The sequence below is a fragment of the Stegodyphus dumicola genome, chromosome X1 (assembly GCF_044657685.1).
Source record: "Stegodyphus dumicola isolate Sdum_Otavi_A_Nest chromosome X1, ASM4465768v1".
Classification (NCBI taxonomy): domain Eukaryota; kingdom Metazoa; phylum Arthropoda; class Arachnida; order Araneae; family Eresidae; genus Stegodyphus; species Stegodyphus dumicola.
In genome coordinates this window covers 241,105,753-241,128,137 of record NC_140780.1, presented here as the reverse complement: position 1 = coordinate 241,128,137, position 22,385 = coordinate 241,105,753, and the positions used below count along the sequence as shown (strand labels likewise).

The window sequence follows — 22,385 nt, the reverse complement described above, 5'->3', positions numbered from 1 at the left end:
TTTCCCTCAAACAATCTTAGAGTTTTGATGGTCCGCTCACTATATGGCACTTTCAACAACTCTAAAATAACTCTAAAGTTTCAGTAGTAAATTTTCCGATTTTCACATATAATCTAATGTACTGCTCTAAATCTTGATCCTCCATTGTTAGAACGAAACACACATGTACAGATATCTACATTATGTATATTAATATATTATATGTGCGTTGCTTTTACCAATAACTAATACCTGCTTGTATCAAATAAACATTTACGTTCAGATATACTATCTGAGTATGAATATCTACGGGATTTCGGTGGTTACATCATGGGCTAATCTGGGAAATAAATTGACGCACTTTATATACTTAGAGTAAACCATAAAATCCTCATGTGGACAGCCCATTCACCAGCTATGATAGAAAACGGCTAGTATTTTCTGGCTTTAACTACTCTATTCAGTACTAAAAACTATTTGAAAACTATATTATATATATGTTTCCCCAATTCATCCGAAACTTCTTATGAGAAATAAAATATTTGTACAAGTTACAAGTTATTTTCATCTCTACGAAATTATCCCCATCCATCTCCTTTTTAATTAAAAATGTAATTATTCGGGAATAGAGGGGTAATGATTTATTTATTTTTTAACACAATATAAAAGTTTAAGTTTTTCATTTTTATGCGAGTAACTACTATAAGCTTTGCATTTTAATAATTATTAAATTCTTTAAGTTACATGCAAGATTTTTAAATTCAAAAGTATAACTGTGTGGTGTAAATGATAAAATCACATAACTGTTTTTGAAATACTTTGTAAGTAAATTTGACCTATTTCCTTTATTTATTTATTCAGTTATTGTAGCACAAATTAAATTACAAATAAAATTATTAAATTATACATCTAAAATTATTTTCAGTGGTGATTAAAACAATTACTTTTCGTGGAAAATAATTAAAAACTTCATTATAATAATTAAAGCCTTTAAAATAGTTTAACGCTAAGTAAATTATAGACACATCTTTTAAATATAATTAAGAAAATGAAATATTTAATGTTACAGAACATTCTTAAAACAATTTCTCAAAATGTAGTGTTACAGAGCAATTTAAAAACTTTTTGATCACTTGAAATCCATTTATGAAGTGTTCTGATTTCCTTAAGATTCACTAATTTGCATTGCATAAATATTTTGAATATTACAAAATAGTTATAAGATTTTTAAAATGAATCACATTGAAAATTTAGATTTATTTTTTACAATCTGAATGGCTGAAGTTCTTTTGTTCTCATTCTCGACGCAGATTAGGCTAATATCTTCTATAATCACCTCTTCCATATGTAAAATATGAATCCTCTGTTCTTGAGTAATACCCTCTGTTTTGGCCTTCGTAGCCTCCTCGGGGATCAAATGACAAGCGATGATCTGATGACGCTGGTTTTACGTCTTCCTCAGAAAACTGAGTTTTATAGTTAGGGTTATCGTAACTTCTCCTTATAGCGAATGATCTGGATGAAGCGTATTCACCGCCAAACTTTGTTCTTGGTTGTTCTTCTCTGTCATTGTAAATATTTCTCCTTCCATACTGATCATAATGCATAAAATTCTCTGTAAGCGCTATATTACGTTGGTTATCCATTTCTTCTTTCATGTAACCTGGTAAAAGTAAATATAAAATATTTAAATGATGTCATAGTATAAAGTTATATAAAATGCAGTTATTTATATAACGTATGATAAAACGCAATATATTAAAATAAATTCAGCGCTTTGATAGTAAATAAACAGAAGATATTATTATCAGGCGTATATTCTCCTTGCCAAGATAATAGTTTTAGCAAGGAGAAGAGTATTAAAAACGAAAATGTATAACATCATAAGAGCATAAATGATTTCTTGATGATAGCATGAAAAGTATATTCAGGGATAGATTCTTGAATCGTTTCGTACCAAAACAACCCAGACACCTAATGCAGACGAAGGCCTGTTTATTGTTTCCCTGAATGAAGTAGAGACGCTACTGAATTTTTTCAAAACATTTCTTTAAAGTCCAATTTTGTCAACACTCTCGTTCCCTAGATCCTCTCTCTATTCTGCTCATCAACGGCCGAAGAATAAAGTCGCTGGACACTGGTAGCTCGGTCCGAGGCTCGGATCCCCGTGTACGGGTTGGCTGCATGGGCGGTTTCGTGTTTTTTCCATGTGTAAAGTGTATACGAGTTAGTTTCCCTTAAAATGTCCTCCATGAAAGCATCACTCTCCTCAGGCAGATATCGATCGAGTGCTTTGCTTTCATCAAATAAACCAAACCAAACTAAAACTCTCTCTATTTCAGTATTTTGAGGTAATGATTCCAGTATTTTTAAACATTAACTTTTAGTACCTTTGCGGCATTTGACTTTATTGTTAATGCATTAAAATTATTTATATTGATCTGAATAATGTTTCCATACGAAGAATGCATCTGATCTCGAAATATCGAAATCGACTTATGTGATATCTTGATAAATGGAACATAACAATGTGATCAATGACAAACAAAATGCGCTCATAAAGATCGCAGAAACTTAAGGAAAAAGCCTTGTTAAAAACCTTGTTAAAATATGTTCATATGCCCGTTTGTATGGAAAACTGTCTGGTATTCAGTTACACGTGGATGACATCACGAAAGTATCTCTGCAGTCAGACGTTCGTCCAAAATTCAAATTTCAATCTGGCTACCGCTGTTTACTTGCCTTTTCTGCTACTGCTGGGCAACAGATAAACTAGAACGATGGGAATAAAAGCGAACGCAATGTTCATTCTTCAGCTCATTTTTGCCTGAAAATTTACAAGCCATCCGGCGAGCCGCACCTGTTTATAGCAAACAAATCGGAAACCAATTGATAAGATATCCTGATGTGGTCACGTTACCCATATAAGCTAAAGATGCGCTGACTGCTTGGTAATTGACAAAATTCAGCTCTTATACCCTAAAACATTATGATCTTCGAAAACTTCTGATGCCATAGTGTATACATGTTTATGCGATAAACTAGAACTAGAACAATGGGAATAAAAGCGAACGCAATGTTCATTCTTCAGCTCATTTTTGCCTGAAAATTTACAAGCCATCCGGCGAGCCGCACCTGTTTATAGCAAACAAATCGGAAACCAATTGATAAGATATCCTGATGTGGTCACGTTACCCATACAAGCTAAAGATGCGCTGACTGCTTGGTAATTGACAAAATTCAGCTCTTATACCCTAAAACATTATGATCTTCGAAAACTTCTGATGCCATAGTGTATACATGTTTATGCGTGAACATTATTCAGAGAATAAAATGAGCTATTATGTTTTAAAATACAAACCAATTTTATGCAAATTTTGTTGAAAGAGGAATTTTATTGAAAGAACTCTCTTCTTACTAGCCGAATTTCTACTATTCAGTTCATGAAAACAGTAATGAAATATAGTGGTACCTCTGGATACGAGTGTACCTGAATAGGAGATTTTCGAAAGACGAGATGGCGTCCGAACACATTTTTGTATTTAAAACTTGAATAAAATTCAGGATACGAAACCTCAGCAAGATTCGCTGTTCCACCTCTAGTTTGCATTGTAAACGAAGAGAAGGAAAGGTTTCCTCGTTCAATTGTCGGGTTACCTTATAATAAACTCATCTGTATAATATTTCGTGGTCTCTTTCAAGCATTCATGTGTTTTTATAGTTACCTTGCTTTCATTACTAAGATATATTTATAATTAATATTTTTTTTCTAATGGCGGGCACTTGCCTATGCTGGCATCGCCCACTCCTAAGGCCATATCGGGCATATCTTTATTATGGAGGCATCTAATAGGTGGGCCACGATTGCCCCCTATGGAGGGACAGAAAATTTTTACCTCAATGCCCTCTCCAGAATTCGAACCCGGGCCCTTCGTTATTGCAGTCAGGCTCCCCTAACCACTATACCATATGGGCGGCTTTATAATTAATGTTGTTATTATTAAACTTAAGTTGATGCAGATGGCGTTGCTAGTATGTAGAGACATTAGGATTGTTTGGAAGCCAGAGAGATGAAAAATTAGCAACCGCCTTCGCCGGGAATCGAACCACGGACCTCTAAAATACCGCCAAACGTGTTACCGTTACACCACGTAGGCACGCTAGAGAAGTGGGAGAAATACCTTATATACTCCCCTTTTTAAAGGGCGACTAGGGTTTTAAGGAACATAGTCGCCAAATCCTGTGTGCAGAGAATCATCATCCACAACCCTTTTAGTTCGGGCGCCACTGTAGAGTAATTAGGTTAATTGGAAGCAGAAAAGATTAAAAATATGCAACGCCTTCGCCGGGAATCGAACCACGGACCTCTGGAATACCGGCCCAGCGTACTGCTGTTACATCACGAAGGCACCCTAGGGAAGTGGGAGAAATGCCTTATAAGTATATCACGTGACTCTCGCGTTTTGGCGCCGAGGGTAGGTGATTGTTTTTTACTTGAGAATAAAAAAACGCTTTTTCATACATACATACTGCTTAGTAGTGTTATTTTACATCGCTTAGTCAGTTTTTGGTCCTTCGGAGACCCAATGGGTATTATAATAACAATAATTATTATTGCTGAATTTTGATTTCGTATGTTACAACGCTACGTACGCCACATAAGCCATTTTGTTTTCGGATTTAGGATTGTAGACTAGTTTGCAACGCTTTGCTTGGAATATGATTTGATTTTTGCTACGAACATTTCTTTGTCATCGCCTAATGGATAATACGTGTTTTTCGTGCTACTAATTAAATAAATTTGGATTCAACTAACTCTTGCTAACACATTTGAGAACATATCTGCTGTTTCAGTTAAGGATAAGTTAGCTTTATCTTTTCATAATAGAAATGAAATCACTATTAATAAAGAAAGGAGTCGCTAAAGGAAATTTAACTAAATTGAAAGATAAAACTAACTCGGACATTGTTAACGCAGATGAGGCAAAAATCGAGCTTTCCAAAAAGAAATGAAATAATCTAATTGCAGATGTTTCTAGTATTTTTGATACTTTACAACTTCTGTTTTTGTTATAGACAAGGTATGCGGAAACTTACCGGACGTATCATTGCTATCAAATATTGTAAACGTTTTCAATGATATAGTTTTGGCACTTTATGAATCTGCTCTAATAGATAATCTTCTAGGAGTTAATGTTTTCATTTCACTTGTTTTGGGTGAACCAATTAAACGAAACCGAGAACTTCCAACAGTTGTTCGTTCGAAATTAGGTTGGATCATTTCGGGAACAACATTATTTAATTCTTTTGTGAACTTTTGTATATCGTTAAATAATTTAGAATTAAATACTGAGGAATTAATGAAGAAATTTTGTACTCTCGAAACAGTCCCCGAAGACATTGTTCTCTCGAAATCCGAAGCAAAGTGTGAAGAACATTTTAAAAACTCTCATAACAGAGACAGTGCAGATAGATATGTACTAAAATTACCATTCAAAACATAACTATCAGAATTAGGGGATTCAAGGGAATTAGCGTTGAGGAAGTTTTTACTTTTGCAAAATAGGTTCGTTAACAGACCTAATCTGTGTAACTTAATCTGAAGGAAAGTCTTGATGAACATTTGCATTGGCAACACATGGAAATCATATCTGATTCTAAAACTGGAGTGGAAAATCTGTGAAATTGAACACCCGACTACTATCCTTAAGTCCATTCCTTGATGAAGAAGGAGTTATTCTTGTTGGAGGGCGATTAAAGTATTCATACATTTTAGAAAATCAATGGCATCCCATGCTTATTCCTCAAAAACGTTTCATTTCTAAACTTATCATTAGGCATTATCCCGAAACGTATTTGCATGCACCTCCTGCACTTTTAGTTTCTATAAGAATAAAAAATTTCTGGATTGTCGCTGCTAGATCTGAAATCATCCATAACAATTATTTTGCTTGCTGTAGACACCGTGCCCAAATTGCAAGACAGATAATGGCTGAGCTTCCATCGTTTAGAGTTACAGCTTTAAGATCCTTTCCTCGAGCTGGGATGGATTTTGAAGGCCCATTTTTGATAAAACACAGAGCAGGCCATGGCCAAAGGGTTTTCAAGTGTTATGTTTGCATTTTTATTTGCTTAACCAGGAAAGCAGTTTATTTTGATGTCGTCGAAGATTTTTCCTCTAAGACTTGTGTGGAAGCATTAAAACGGTTCATAGCCAGGAGAGGAAACCCAAGAGAAATATTTAAAAGATTCGAACGAACTTCATGGATGCTAGCAAAAAAAAAATACGCAAGACCTTCTGTTATGTCAGAAAAATGAGCATTTCCATGACTGTTTGACTTAAAAAAATGTGAAATAGAATTTCATTCCTCCAGTCGCACCACATTTTGGGAATCTGCAGTAAAATCTATAAAGCATCATTTTCGAAGATCAGGGGGAGCAGCTATTTTTATTTATTCTGAATTCGTAAATTTGGAAACACAGGTTGAGGCCTGTATGAACTCGAGGCCATTGTATCCACAATCTTGTGATCCAAACGATATTACTGTTCTCACACCTGGACACTTCTTCTTTGGTACATTTCTCATATCTTTGGCTGAGAAATTTTAGAACAATCGAAGTACATTCGTGACCGGTGGAAGATGAGACAACTAGTTTTCCAAAACTCTTGGGAAACACGGAGCCGAGAATATCTCTATGAGTTACAACATCGAAATATGTGGAAGAAATTTCAAGGAAATTTGTCTGTAAATAACTTAGTTCTGATTAGGGAAGGAAAACACTCACCTCTTCTGCGGAAATTATAGGTAGAATAATTCATGTATATCCCGGGCCGGACAACAATGTTCGAGTTGTGGACATTCGGATGGCAATAGAGAAATTAAAAAACAAGTTGCCAAGCTCTACCTTTTGCCTGTCAGACACTGCGTACTTTGAATTTTTTCGAACATTAGCTTATTATAACTTTCATTTTTGTTATTTTGCATTTTTTCATAACTTGTCATTAATATATTTTATAATTTTCAGGTCATCTTGTTTTTTCCTTTGAAGCTCTCAGAATGCGTCAAGGGGCGCGGTATGTTATCATTAAATTTAAGTTGATGCAGACGGCGCTGCTAGAACGAGCGCAAATTTTTAGTTATCATGTGACTCCCGCGTCTTGGCGAGTAGGTGATTTTTTTCCGCTGTTATTCTAACATATTGTGTTTTTTAGAATAACAAAATGCTTTTCCATACAGTACACTGCTTTTTAGTGTTATTTTGCATCGCATCGTCAAATATAAATAAATTAAGATATATTTATAACAATGGGGACCTAAGAAAGTGTGTTAGAACAGATGATGTTCCTAGAATCAAATCATAAAATCATACATAAACGTGAGTAATGTGCGCTTGTATTTGACATGGCCAATTAGTATGAGTATAATATTTGTACAATATGTACGATATTGAAGCAGGAGGAAGCAGTAAATGTTATAATGCCTGCCAAAGGCATTGCAACAGTATCGAAATAGCGGATTTCTGTAAGTGAAAAGATGAAGAAGCCACTGCTAGTGTGGCTGAAGGATCGTAAGCTGAAAGGAGATATCATGCCCGAGGCGATTATCTGCAAGAAGGCACGAGTTATATAAAGTGATTTTATCGAGATAATACCAGTTTCTTTAAAAAATTCCTTTCTAAAGGCACAGTCAAGGCAAGGCATTACTGGTTTGAAAAGTTTAAATGGAGAATTGCAAGTCGTCCCACATCATGAAGCAGCAAGTTTAGATATTAAAGTAGCGGAAGAACTTGTCGAAACTTAAGCTGCAGTGATAAAAGCCGAAGGATATATTGCCCAGCAAGATTTCAATTGTGACGAAACAGGGCTCTTTTGAAAGAGGATGCTAAGCAGGACTTGTATAACGGTATAGAAGACAAAGATGCCAGGCCACAAACCCATGAATCTGATAAAGATGCGAGTGGCATACCATTCAGAAAACCTCGGAGCGTTTAAGTTCTATAAAATTATAAACAGAAAACTCTTGGTTTTTTTAAGAGAAAATCCGGAGGCGTAGGTGACCAGGCAGACCGAGTGGATCAACTCGTTCTTTGGGTCCTATTGTTAAAAATTATCTGGAGGAAAATAACCTGCACCTACTAGCCCTCTTCGTACTCGACAATGCTCCTGCGCATTCACTGAACCTCGAAGACGACAATCTTCAAAGAGTTAAAACTCATCAAACTTCTCTACCTTCCATCTAACAACCCCTATCCTACAGTCTATAGACTGCAAGTGATTTCAACTTAATCAAAGCATTAAGGACTTAATCAAATATTTGTTTCACTGCTACTTTGATGGGATGGAAAGCACCAGCCTCGCCATTCGAGAGCTCTGGAAGGACCATTATAACACTGGCAATAAGCCTAAGAACTGGCATTTTATTTTATTAAATATAAGATATTTGAAGAATTCTGCATAGAAGATATAACATAATCTTGGCTTCCTCGCTCCGTGAATTAAATCACATTACGGGTCTACTCCCCCTTTGGGCACCTAGTGGAGGTTCAACATCCACTATTACCCTTCCAGGGGAGCAGCGCACCACCTGGATACGACACCAGGAAGCACTGGTCGTCAATTGCTCCTGCCAGTCGCATGGGCGAGCACGTCGTAGAGGGCTGTTATCCAGAAAACCGGGGGGATAACCCCCCGGTTACGGATTCAGTCGCTCAGGACATGCCAGACCCCGAGGCCGGCCAATAAGTGACCTTTCCCAGGGCCTTCAGAACCACCAAGTTCATAAATTTTATACCCCCGTGGCCGAGATTGCCTAGGTACAGATCCTAGCCAGTAGTCTCGCAGAATTCTCTACGTCGATCCCCGGGGCGAGCATAGAAGATATGTAGCGTGAGGCTGTGTCTGAATGAGATTTTATAGGACTCAAAATCGAACGTGTAGAGAACGTGTTGGAGGAAACTGCGTCTCTTGCAAAGGCCATGGGTCTGGAAGTGGGGCATAAATAAATACATTGAGGATCACTCGGAGGAACTTAGACCGAGGAGTTAAATCAATTACAAATCTAGGAGCATAAAAAAGTTTTGGGGGAAATTCATTAAGGAGGTAGAATAAAAAAGCTGGTAACAAGTCGCGTAAAACGCTGTTCAGTAACAATTGTTTAACACTTTTCAGAAATATTTTTAAATTGAGATTGAATCAAACTTCCTTGGACAAGTTTAGATGAAACTAAGGTAATAACGGAGAAAGAGTAGCAAAAACCAGCATTGAATAACCAAAAAGGTGCGACAAAATTTATAAAACCAACTGATTTATTTGCATTCACTTTTATATTTTTTGTTTGCGATAAAATTTGAATTAGTTTTTATACGAGTGTATTGTTTCTCATTAAAAATATAAAAAATTGAAGTAGTTATTTGGGAGGCTGGTATGGATTAATAGTACGTATTTAAATGTATTTATTTCAATTGGAAAAGTGTTTTCAAGAACGACTAAATCGTCTTACGAACTAGATTATGGAACAAATAAAACTCGTGTGCTGAGTTACCGATGTGGTTTTATGTGAAATAAAAAGGTGGCATTAACTTAAGCTGTAATAGTAAATTAATTATTAACTTATTATTTGTAAATTTTATAAATTGTAAAATGATGAAGACATTTATTAAAACACTAGCTATATTTACAAAGTAATTTACCCACATCTAAAAATTGACCTATGCATCTGTATTTTTGTTTCAAAAATATTTCTGCCCTCGAGAAATGAAACATATTTATAAACAGATGAAAATGTAAAAAAATTCATTACTTTTCCGTGTAGCAAAGTATTTAAAAACATTTACTTTGAAAATAATTGGTTAAAAATTTTAACACAAAAATATATAATATTATTTAGTTATGGCATTCAATCTTTTTTACACTTTAGCTTTTGTCACTAAGACAGACGAGAAATTCATAATGTGGAGCAATTTTTAACTTCCTTGCACGAAGTAAAAAGGAAGTAATGTAATCGCGAAAAGCTTCAGGCAGCATATTTCAACACAAATATCCATTTTTACCGCTATTGAATGCAGTTTAACGGATTTTGGGTGACATCTATACGTAAGGACAGAATAAAGGACTCTTCTCCCCCCAAAAATTCGTGAAACCAATTTAAAATGAATTCTGAAGAGAATTTTTCGTGACGTCTGTGTGTACGTACGTATCTCGCATAACTCAAAAAAGAGTAGCCTAAGAAAGTTGAAATTTTGTATATAGGACTGCTATAACATGCAGATGTGCACCTCGCATTTTGGTTGCAATCGGCAGCACCAAACGTATATAAATATATATATAAACTCTGTTACTCGGCTCAGTGTTCTCAGTTTCTTTCTTATATGTTTGTCAATTGTGCATTTTTTGTTTTAAGAATGATTAAATTATGTTGTTCTTATCTTCCGGTTAAGGATTTTATGCCTTTAGTAAATCTGTGAGCAATATTTGTAGAATTATCAACAATTTAAAAGTTGTTCAAGTGCACCAAGCCTCATTATTTTTGCCATGGTGGCCATGTTTGTTTACATTTGAAACTTGGCAGCATAGTGATTTGTTGCCAAAGATAACGCCTTCTTTTATTATTGCGAATTAAATCATGCTTAATCCATTCTGGAATTTATTCGAGGAAATAAGTGTTTAAGATTTACTTTCTCAATTTTTAATATAGATATTTTGAGTTTTTATGCATTTTAGCCTTGTAGAGAAGTGAAATTCAGAAAATTTATTGAGTGATAAATACTGAATCGTCTGTGAAAAACTGTTTCTTTTCTGTTGTTGTTTTTCTTTGCTTAATTTCTTTTATACATCGTTTTAGATTTATTATAGTATTTGAATAGAACATGTGGCAACCATTAGATAATTCTTAAGATTATAAATTTCGTGCATTCTGAGTTAAAAAATGAATGAAATGTAACACTATTAACTGATCCTAGGGCCAGAGTGTTGCTATGGTAAACAAATATAATGAATTTTAAAGAGTGCATTTATTCTATTGTGGTTTATGCGCTATCGACGAAGTAGTTAATTCGATCCAATACGTTTAAATGAAATTCAATGAAAAATGCGTATAATTTAATATTCCGTACAAGGAAGTCATGCGGTGTACACATCAGATTTTTTTTATTTATTTATTCTTGGGTTTTCTATAGAAATTATGCTTTCATTGCGTTTCTGGATCTTTATACTGAATTCTCAAGTTGGATTTATTGCCATTATAATTAACTATCCCCAACTGTCAAGTGAAACATGACCTATCTGCTACTAATCTGCTAATCTGTTGCCATTTCTCAGCTCCGAATCCTTTGTCACATATCTCATAATTACTTCAATTACACACTTAAATTACCTGCAGAGGTTCAACTGGAGAATAGTAATTTCCATATATGCTGAAAGCAGAGATAATTTTGCACATTTAAAGGAATACTTAGAACGACATTCCTGAGTTAATGGCCACTTAGTAATTACACATATTACATTGGAGATTATCAAATTCAGAGACTATGTCATAAGGCTCGTAGGATGGTAGAACAAATGAAATTCTCTATTTACACTTGATACAGTGGCAGGTCTATAAAAGGTAAAATGTTTCGTGGGATAAAGAGGAAGGAAAAGAAAAGAACAAATAAGACAGAGCTGTATCTGAGTAGCGAAAATGAGGTACTATTTTAAATAAAATATTAAAGGAGGATTATAATGAAAATATAATAAATTGCATGCTAATGGAAAATGTACTAGTCGGGCCAATCTTGAGATGCGCCTTAGGTGGTAAAATGTATCTGCTTGTTAACCAGAAGGTTAACAGTTCATTTTTCTTTTCCTCTTTTTAATGGCTGGACACTTGCTCGAAATCGTTCGTCGGGATTGGCCGAACTCATTCGTTATTTTGATGCTTCCTCATCGAAGACGTTTCTGGATTTGCACCGCAGGGGGCGACCGATATTAAACACGTCAGAAGGGAAAGACACGCACATGTAATCATGCCTTACGCAGGAGTCGAACCTACACTCCTGGTTTCCGGCTAACAATCTAATCAGCCTCAGCTTAACACAGCGGCTAGCAGCTGATGTAAAAGCTAACAATTAGGCCCACTGTTTGCAAAAATAGAAAGGGATTTAAAAAAAAAATTATTTTTTATTCTGACATGTATCGTTAGATAAACTGACATCGTGGTATTTTATGAATCAGGTGTATCGCAGTGTATTTTTTTAACTTGGATTCTTATATCGTGCTTGTATTTAAAGTAATTGTTAGTATAACAAATTTACTACCTTCGAAAGAATTCTAAACATTCAATATCCATTCCCTGGCGCATGCTGTCGTTGTGTAACTGGTAGAAAGTCCAGCTAGCAACTGGAGGATTCATTGTTAAAATTCCGGAGAACACATAGCTTATTTTATATAATTTCTGCTTCGAAAAAAATCTAATATCTCTACAGAATGATCTTCTTTTCTATTCTAAATATACTCTTCGCATTTGAATGGTTTAAACAGTTTACTGCAAGCAGCAGGGGGGAAAATGCATACATTTAATATTACGCAAAGAATATATTTTTAGAAGAAGTTCCAAAGTTCTTTGGGATGAGAATGGGCAAACTGAGATAAAGGAAGCGAAGTTTTTTTCATTCTTCTGGGAGGGGATAAATATTTATTATTAGCATTTATTTGTAAATATATGCCTGTCTTTTCCATTCTATGCTTAGAAATATCGTGTCGTTAACAATATTAAATATTTTATCTCTACACTGCTGAAGACATGCTGCGCCTTTCAAAAGTTTTGTTTCAGTATAATAGGTACGTATTGGACACTTACTCACAATAATAATTAAAATACCTTTTCATGTTGTTTTTGTCATTCATAATATTAAGCACTATAAAAAGTACATACTAAGCATAACTGAAGTTCATGTACGCACTGTGTACGTTTTTATATAACTGGGTACCTGGAAATATATTTTAATGTTCTAACACTTGTAACATTTTTGAAGAACCTCTCAATAACTTGCAGATAAATCAAACCTTGAGCTCCCCTTTTATAACTATGATTTTTGACTGCTCCTAACAATTTTGTTACAGTTTTAATGGTAATTTTTTTTTGTGTGAGTTTCTACTGCGTTCCTTTAAACCTGATCAAAATTCAGATAAGGCAAAATTTGGGGAGGGGAAGAATTTTTTTATATGTATTTGCTCATTATATTTAGTAGAACAGTACGAGTAAATTGTGTTCATTTTGAGTAGAAATTCTATTAAACTGTTGCTGTATGTAACTGAAACTATTACGGCATTAAACTTACACATATCGGGAATTCATTATTAAAATCCAGCCCACCAGCGGCCGAGCGGTAAAGTCGCTGAACACTGGTAGTTCGGTCCGAGGTTCGAATCCCGCGGACGGGCTGGCTGCATGGGCGTTTTCGTGGTTTTCCCCATGTGTAACGTGTATACTAGCCAGTTTCCCTTAGAAAGTCCTCCACGAAGGCACTACTCCCCTTAGGCAGATAGCCCTCGAGGCTTTGCCATAATCACACACACACACACATTATTAAAATCCAAAGAACCTATTGATTTATCTGCAATACTACTCAAAAATCCCTTGCTATGTATGTATGCATAAAATAACTTTTAAATGACGAACAAATAAATTCTTTACATAATCAAAGTTTGTGCAAAGAGGATTTGTGTGAAAGTAGAAATTCTTAGTGCATAATTTTATTTTAAATCTTTTCCCTACATCTGATTTTTTTAAATGTCTCTGTGTTTTACATAACGTTCAGATAAAGTTTATATGCCAAGGGCTATGGTTACCTGATGTCAACTACCTCGATATAATTAATCTACCACATAACGCAATTAAGTAAGGCAACTGATTACCGCAAAGCTTTTATGTGGTTTTGAAAAGCTGTTTTCGGAGATGAATTGTAGAAGAATTGTAAGAAACTACTGGTGAAGGGCCACTGGGATGGAACATACGACGCTATTGCTATAACGTGAAAATATGTATGTTGTCAAAGTGGGAATAGTTTCTAAGTTATTAATCTATTCTTATTTACTTCACTGTTGAGACAATCTGAGGAAATCAGGTTTGTTGAAGCAGGAAACAGGAAAAATATGCAGTGCTCTCTCCGGGATTCGAACTCCGGACCTCCGGATTGCTAGCCGGACATGTTTTCAATTACACCCTGAAGGTACGTGGTAAAAAGGAAGAAAATACCTTACAAATCTTTCAGAAAATATCAATTTTTTTTGCCGTTTCATGAGTGCTAAGCAAAACATACCTGTATTATCTGTTTCATGAAAAGTCTTAGAACGCCTTCTTTTTTTGTTTTGACGGACTTTCCTTTTCTTCTGTTTCTGGTTTGGATACATTTTGGCTTGTACAAACATTTTTTGTTGATCCATCTTCAAAGAACCCATGTTCAGTATATAATCAAGAAGCTTCGTTTGTTTCAAATGCAAGCCTTTAAAGTTATTCGGAAGACGTCCTTTGTTTCGAGATCTGAGGTAGAGACATTCAAAAAGCAGAGCGGCAAGTGCTCCGGAAAGTCCAAACATTAGTATGTAGAAAGAACCAACCATTTGGGATAAATTAATTTTTCTTGTGTCTCCTGCTTGGGGCTTGGATTTTGTGGTGCATTCATTATCTGGAGGTAAAGCATCCTTTCTCCACTTAATAAAGATTCCACTTTCAAATAATCGAGAAATCCTATTAAAAAATTTTAAAGTAAGTAAAGCACATGAATTATACTGGCAGTGGCAATGCCTCCCTCATCACAATAGGCTTAAAAGTCCTTTAAAATATCATAACTACTCTAATAATCTGATTAAATGAGTTTTTAATGTTTTTTATTTGGCAAATTGAAAGTACGAATATGTGGCTTCTAAATTTCTCTTGAATTCCGCGAAGTTATGACAGCCTTAAAAAAAATAAACATAAGTACACCGCACAACTTTAAAAAATAAGCAAGAAAATGTTGTCTCGAGTTCTAAATACCTTATCTACTACTTAAGTTAGTATGATTGTCGAAACCTTTGATGCCCTAATAATAATTTGCGGAAATTTCAAAGATTTACGGCTTTGAAACTCGAAGAAGTAGTTCTTTTTCTTGTTTCACTTTCACTTTTTCGTCAAAAATTTATTTATGAAAGATACTTTTAAAAGGAAATTAAGCACCTGTAACATAATCACTGAATAGAAGAATGGAAAACAATTTTCAAATTTTTTCTCTTTATGACAGCCTTGTGATGTACATTTCTATAGTAAAGTCAGCATTTTTATCAGGGGGAAAAGACTGTAATTTTTTTATCCCTAGGAAAAGATAAGGCGCCTGATGAGAAAATGTCATTAAGATTCATTCTTTGTCGCGCAAAAAGTGAGTATTCTCTTTTTGTATATAATTTCAAAATCTAAGTGTTTCGATTTTTCTTTCATATGTTACATTTAAATAGTTTTGTATTTAATTAGTCTAAGAAAATACTTATATATTGAAATAATTATTTATTCTTCTTGCAGTTTCTGTCTTGCAACACTTTTTTTCTTCTTTTGAAAGTATAAATTTACGTCAAAATAAAATTTAAATAAAAATTAATGAAAAGAAAATTATCTGACTCTTTAGACTCCTTCGCCTCAAAAATATTGAGTGGGAAATCAATAGGTCTAACGTACTTCTATAAAATAATAGTCTAAAACAACTTTCTTAGTTTTTACATACTTCCCTCTGAAAAGAATGCACTTAGCAAAGCAAACTATTAAGCGCCGTATTCCAGCAGAAAAGTGTGCTTCGTCACAGTCTTCAAATCACTCTAGAATAGAATCTTTCCAACATCAAAATTGTATTGGGTTGAAGAAGTAAAATCTGTGAAGTTCAGAAGGTTTATTCGTTGTGAATTAGGTAAATTAATCTTGAAATGGTTCAGAACATCGTTGAGGGAATATCTTAATGTGACATGATGTTTCAAATGCCGAGAGTATGAGAATTTTCATCTAATAATGTGGTGATAAGATTCGATGTGCCCTGTGCTCAAAATTGAGGCATAATCATTGGGACTATAAAAAGAATTGTTAATGTATCAGTGGTAAAAGTGCTAATATCAAATGTAAATTAGGTTTGGTTAACAAACATTTAAACCTCGATAAGAAGTGTATCTGTTTTAAAAGACAGTTGGGCTTATTAATCAGAAGAACTGATTATGGTTTATAGATTATGTATACAGACTCCATTTTGAAGAGGTTGCTTGGAACTGGTTGAAAAAAAAGAGACTTGTGAAATGAGATAGTTAAGACTGGACGAGAAAAATATAAAGAGACATATATTAATAATAATAATTTACGCATAGTATTCACGTGGACTTTGTTATTAAAGGGTAAAAGCAGCAGATGATCAAAATTATAAAGTTGATAAGACAAACTGTTCATCTAAGCTGATTTTAACAGGCTCAATCGAGTTTGCAATTTAAGTTGCGAATGTTTAAATAGATAAATAATCTATTCTGACAAATCAGATGATTTGCTGCAATGTATTGATCAATTTAAATACAAGTATTACCTGTGTGATAATTTTGTAATTCAAGCTTATAACTATGTTTGGCTCATTGTATTTAAGTATTGCATGTCAAGATGTACATATTTCGTTTACTAATTAGGATTGATCGTTGGTGGTCCCAACGGGTCTTAAAGTTGTTTGAGAGTTATTGTGGTGGCTTTAAGGGTAATTTAAGGGACAATAAATAGTTTCATTAAGCCTTGCATAAACATTTGATCAGATAGATTAAAATTCCAGTTTTACCAAAGACTGAAACCACGCGTTTATCAATTACTTGTCTGTGTTGCTCCTTTTTATGTCGAAAGTTCGATTACTGAATGATACTTGATGTTTTCAGTACTAACAAGCATCACTCACTGACAGCATTTAATAACCTCTCAAAAATCAAATAATGATACCTATCATGATGCTATAAATCTAAATAATAATGCAGTTATTTCATCCCGTTTCGTCCTCCCACATATCGAACGCCCCTCACAGGCCGAACTGAGGTTATATAACAGTTATGTAAAATTTCATCCCGATTTTCTTGCTTATTTATGAGAGCTGTGCAGTAATTTTAATTCGAAAGAACTCGAGGAATTCAGGTTCAAGAGCTTCGTTGTAAAAATATTATAAAGTTCAGCCTGAAAATAGCTGTCGGTAACAAATTAATTGCTAAAACACTACATAAAATAATATCTATACATAAAAATGCTTATAAAAAGGCATACAAAAAATGTAAATATTGGCGATTTACCACTACTTTGCTATTTTCACGAAGTTTCAAATGCTATTTCTTGAGGCCCCCAGGAGAGGGATTCTCAAAATTAAAATAAAAAAAACAATAAATGAATAGATAAATGCAATCCTTAATTTGCATATATCTATTAATTCATGAATTCCATCGATTTATATTTTTTATTTATTATTTATGGCTACAAACATACTTTTTTTTTACTGGCGTTTATTCATATTTTTACAGTGGTTGACTCAAAGAATTTATATCTTTTTTGCTAATATGAACTTATTTAATATGGTACAGGAAAGCATAAGCGATTTTCCTTATTTAGAAATACATATCATTAAGAAAAGTAGTTGCTAAATCAATATTCATATAATCGGTTGAATATTCAACTGTGACGACATCTGGCAATGCAACGTTATTTGCGTTTTTTCTAAAATTTTTAAAATCTACAGAATTATCTCGAAAAGTTTGCCTTTAGCGATCAACAGCTTCCTGTATGGATCGTCTGTAGAGATTTTAGATATTTAGCAATTGTAGCTCGTTTTTACATTTATTAATTTCATAATAGTTATGCTTATTTTATTATTCGTAAAATGTAATTAATTCGCAAACAATTGCAAATACTCATGATACTCTAACTTTTAGGTCGAGATACACAGTCTGAAAATTGACGTAATACTAGTTAAACGATAGAGTAATTCACCTGTTCTTAGAGCTTTCATTTCATAGTATTAAAAGTTGCCTAGCTCGAAATATACTTTGGGGATTTTGCCTAGTTCAGGGATAGTAATATCTTCGAAGCATTTTTCCTTTATTAAACATCACTGCTTGTTTTTACTTCTGAATTTTTTTTATTATTTAGATAAATGCAATTCATACTGTGAATACATAATCTGATTCATATTGGGAGTACGATGCCAAAATTCTTATAATAACAGCGTCAAAAATTAAGAATTGGAAAATTATACAATTTAAACCAATAACTATAATCATTGCAATATAAAAATTCAAAATTAAACTGACTCTTTATTCATAAAGTGGAGATAAGGCCAATTTTGTGGAACAGCTAAAGCAACTCTTTCTGTGTAGACATTTTCTGACCCAATCGCATATGGACACTGGCCTGTCTCATTGTAAGTTTCGCCTATGATCGTTTGAAGTATAGTTCGTGGTGCTATGAAGACGAGATTTCCAGCTTCTACATCTTCCAGTAACGAGGATGTTTGCTTGAGACCAAAAACCATTAAGCCTTTGCTTATTTCCTTGAAGGTATTTGATGAAGAACTCTTAAAAATAAACCGAACAATAAATTAGATTTCGTTTGAATAAAATATTAAAACATGAAAGTATAATGTTAATTAATTACTTGAAAATGCGTATTCCTACTTTTGCCCCTTATTAAAATAAATATATATATATATTAAAATAATTTTAGAAGATAAATATATTATGTTTTATTCACTAAATGTAAATTTTAAAGCTTGTTTTGTTATCTGCAATGATGTATCAAATCAAAGTACACCAGTTGCAGCAGCATAAAAATGCTTTAAAATCATAATCAAACGAGATTCTTCCAATATTTGTAGGAGACTCAATGCACGCACGCATCTCGTATGACATAGTGGGGAATAATTTAACGAATAGAGTGAATAAACGTTTTTGACTAAATTTGTAAAATTTTCAACAATTCTGAAAGTACCTCACTAAGTTTACATCAATGAATTTTTAGGATTTACCAACGAGCTGAGACTCCAATAAGAGAGATCGTCTCAGTTTTAGAAGGTTTGATTAAAAAAGCGCTATTTAAAATTCTGTTCTCCTTTACTTTAATATTCGTTACGCTGAACATTTCCGCAGAAATTACTTTTTAATTCCAATAGAAAACCTTAAACATAATTCATGTAAGGTAACATACAGTAATTTAGGATTAGCTGCATTGTACAGTCCAAAAACACTGTTATGAGATATTTCTATACTTCTCTATTAGTCAAATATACTCCATCTTCAAAAGTTCATTATTAAAAAAGAAGGAAAACATCTTGTAGTAAATAGATTGATTTTATAAGGTAAATTTCATTCTATAATGAAAAGCTATTTTAGAAAAATTCTATGAATATTTTATCCAATATATAGAGTTATAAAATGCTGAAACAAATCATAAATTATCAGTTGAAACTAGTGTACTCACTTTCAGTTGCTCAATGAGAGCCTCGCCATCATAAGTGCCCCATTTTACTTCTGATTTGTGAGCTAAAACATCTTCAAGATTATTTATTGGATTTCTTATTTTTGGAAAAGTAAGAACAGCCACAAGATTGCCACTATAAGTTGCCACAGTCACTATTACAAATATCCACCAAAACCCAACCAGTATTCTACCAGATATTGCTGCTGGAAGATGTACTCCTCCTGAAAATTAGTGTTGCATATTACTTTTGTATCACAAATATCCAGAATTTTTACACAAGGTGCAAGCCAAACCTTCCTAGAATTTATTTATTAAAAAGCTGTACACTTAAAGGTAATAACTTTACTTCCTCTATCTCCTTTGAAATAGTACTCTCCTGCTACACTGATGCATTAGTCCAAGCGCGATTATAATGCTTTTAAGCATCTATGGAAGTCATTTTCTGTCATTCTTTTCAGTGCATCCTGCGTTCTCTTTAATTTAACATGTCTCAAATATCTTTCCCTCGGGTTTCATTTCCATTTATCGGAATAAAAAATAATCTCAGATGGTTAAATCGGGGGACTAAGGGTCTGAGGAAAAGAAACGTGCTTGTCAAAAATTGAGGCATAACGAGACAAGAATGGGTCAGTGCATTGCTATGATACGATACTCAAGTTTTACTTTTCTAGAGTTCAGGATCTTCCACAGAAACTATTTCGTAGTTTGCCCAAAAACATCCCAGTCGTATAACCCATCCGCTGTCTAAACTTGTGTGATGAATGTCTTACGGATAGAGTTCGATTGATGGGGTCATGCAACGTATGACCCCATCATGTTGTCATGAAATCATTTCCATGTTTCAAATTAAAAGTAGTGTGAAAAATAATAATTATACTCTGTGTTTTAAGATGAGGATCTCTAAAGAGCTCAACTCTGCTTCATGGGACTCTACTTCATAAATTCATCACTGCTCATTGATATGCACTCTAACACCAGAAACACAGGTCAGCAATTTTTTTCCTGTTGCTTCGTATTTGAAAAAAAAAATTAATGTGGCAATTTAGATGATTTCCATTAAAACGAATGCACTTTCTCTTCAGAATCCTCATGTTTCATCTCCTGTTTATGATCTGAAAAGCGATGTTTTGGACGTTTTCACATCTTTAAGCTTCATGCATACTTGAAACTTGTGTTCTTTTTTCAGCCAGTATTCACTAGCGACTGAACAGTAAAGGTCGCTGAGAACTTAAATTTCAACCCAAGTTCAATTCCACGAAAATAAATGAGCAGCATGGGAATTTTCGTAATTTTCCTCGAGTGTAATTCCTTCTCTCGAGCTATATCGTCTTAATCTATTAATCTAATCTTTAATCAGTTGTCAGGAAAGGACTGCGAATCTTGCTGAGCTGATTTATCAATTAAAGCTCTCCGACGAGTCTTAAATGACAAACCAAAGCCTTCCCAAAAATAGTTAATTGTTAAACGGCGATCATCAGGGATTTTGTTCGCGAATTTCTGCCATATTTGTTTCAATGATCCCAGGTGAGGGGTGTCCAGACCGTTCTTCATAGTTAACAACTATTCTTTCATTTTTAAACCGTTTGAACCATTCGCAGTTCTGAGGATGACCGACAGCTTCATTCTCAAATGCTTGGTGTTGAATGCCGTCTTATTCCGTTTGAAACAAAATTCACAAACACAAATTCTTTGTTTCTTCAAATCAGACAAATGTTAATCGAGAAACTAATAAAGTACAACTTCACAAAAAGATAGTGTGCAAACAGACATGGCTTTCTACGGTAATTGTAGCCTATAGAATAGAACCTTAGTGATAGATTTAACTGCGTACCAAGGTACCACGTTCCGTTGAGGCAGGAACATTCCTTCCTGGAAAGTATTGTTTTGCACCTCGTATGTTTAATATCAATTAGAGTTTATGTATTTTACATCTTAATTATATATACAGTGTCAAAATCAGGATAATAATATTTTTCATTTTGTTTTCAAGCGAATCTGACATTGATTTTTCAGTTTAAGATGCAACATTTGTAATTGTATTACGCATGATAGCTTACTTTTAAATGTAATTAGTACCTTTTTTGGATTTTAGTCTTACTTTACAGGATATTCATTTTAACATTTGTAAAGCGTAAATAAACTTTTCTTGAAACCCGAATCTTTATAGTAGTCAGCATTATGAAAAGACTTAACAAAGCTATTTTCCTAAATTTTTAAAAAATTTTTATTTCTTGAAAACCGAGGTCCTTATAAAAGGACTGATTTCAGAACATAGCTTTGCTTTCACATATTTATTGTTCATTTAATCGGACTATTGAAGGCGTGCTGTAACTTCGCTTTTCCTAATAGTATTTTGTCAGTTTAAAACTCAAAATTGTTATCTTCGTGTGAACTTAACTCAGGTTACTTCCCAATGAGACAAAATTATAAAACATGCTGCGGCCTCTATTTTTTGTATTTAAATTTTGTTTAAAGTTTCTACAATTTGATTGTGCTGTTTTACAAAAATATGAAATTATTGTTCAGAAGATTTTTCATAATTAAGTGTAATCAAATTAAGTAACGAATTTTCAGATATTTAAATTATTTTTAGGGAAGGATGTTAAGCTAAATATTTTTTTTATTATATCGACACTATGAGTGAACTAAATAAGGACTTATAAAATGCTTTCTAACACACTTTGAAGGAACTGAGGGGAAATTATTTCATTAGTTATTGCTTCAAAAATAATTAACTCTATATAAAATATTTATTTATTTATTTATTTATTTGGATTTTCTTCTTTTTCTAAACTCATTAAAAATTATTTCATCTCATATAATACACCAGTTGCTTCAAAATGACAAATACTATAAGGTATTTTCGTTTTCCTTCCAGCATATCTTCGTGGAGTAATGGTAGCACCCTCGGCGCGTATTCGAGAGGTC

The 22,385-nt window shown here is 33.7% G+C and overlaps 1 protein-coding gene across 1 annotated transcript in view; it reads right to left on the bottom strand.

Moving 5' to 3' along the window:
- Positions 1–1,216: 1,216 nt before the first annotated feature.
- Positions 1,217–22,385, bottom strand: part of LOC118194137 (ionotropic receptor 93a-like) — a 71,735-nt gene continuing 50,566 nt past the window's right edge. Inside the window, exons 12-15 of the mRNA XM_035365319.2 lie at positions 19,458–19,678; positions 18,293–18,555; positions 14,278–14,705; positions 1,217–1,642 (exon numbers count right to left, since the gene is read on the bottom strand). Coding sequence (XP_035221210.2) covers positions 1,296–1,642; positions 14,278–14,705; positions 18,293–18,555; positions 19,458–19,678 — 1,259 coding nt within the window. The 3' untranslated portion in view covers positions 1,217–1,295. The remainder of the gene's footprint in view (positions 1,643–14,277; positions 14,706–18,292; positions 18,556–19,457; positions 19,679–22,385) is intronic.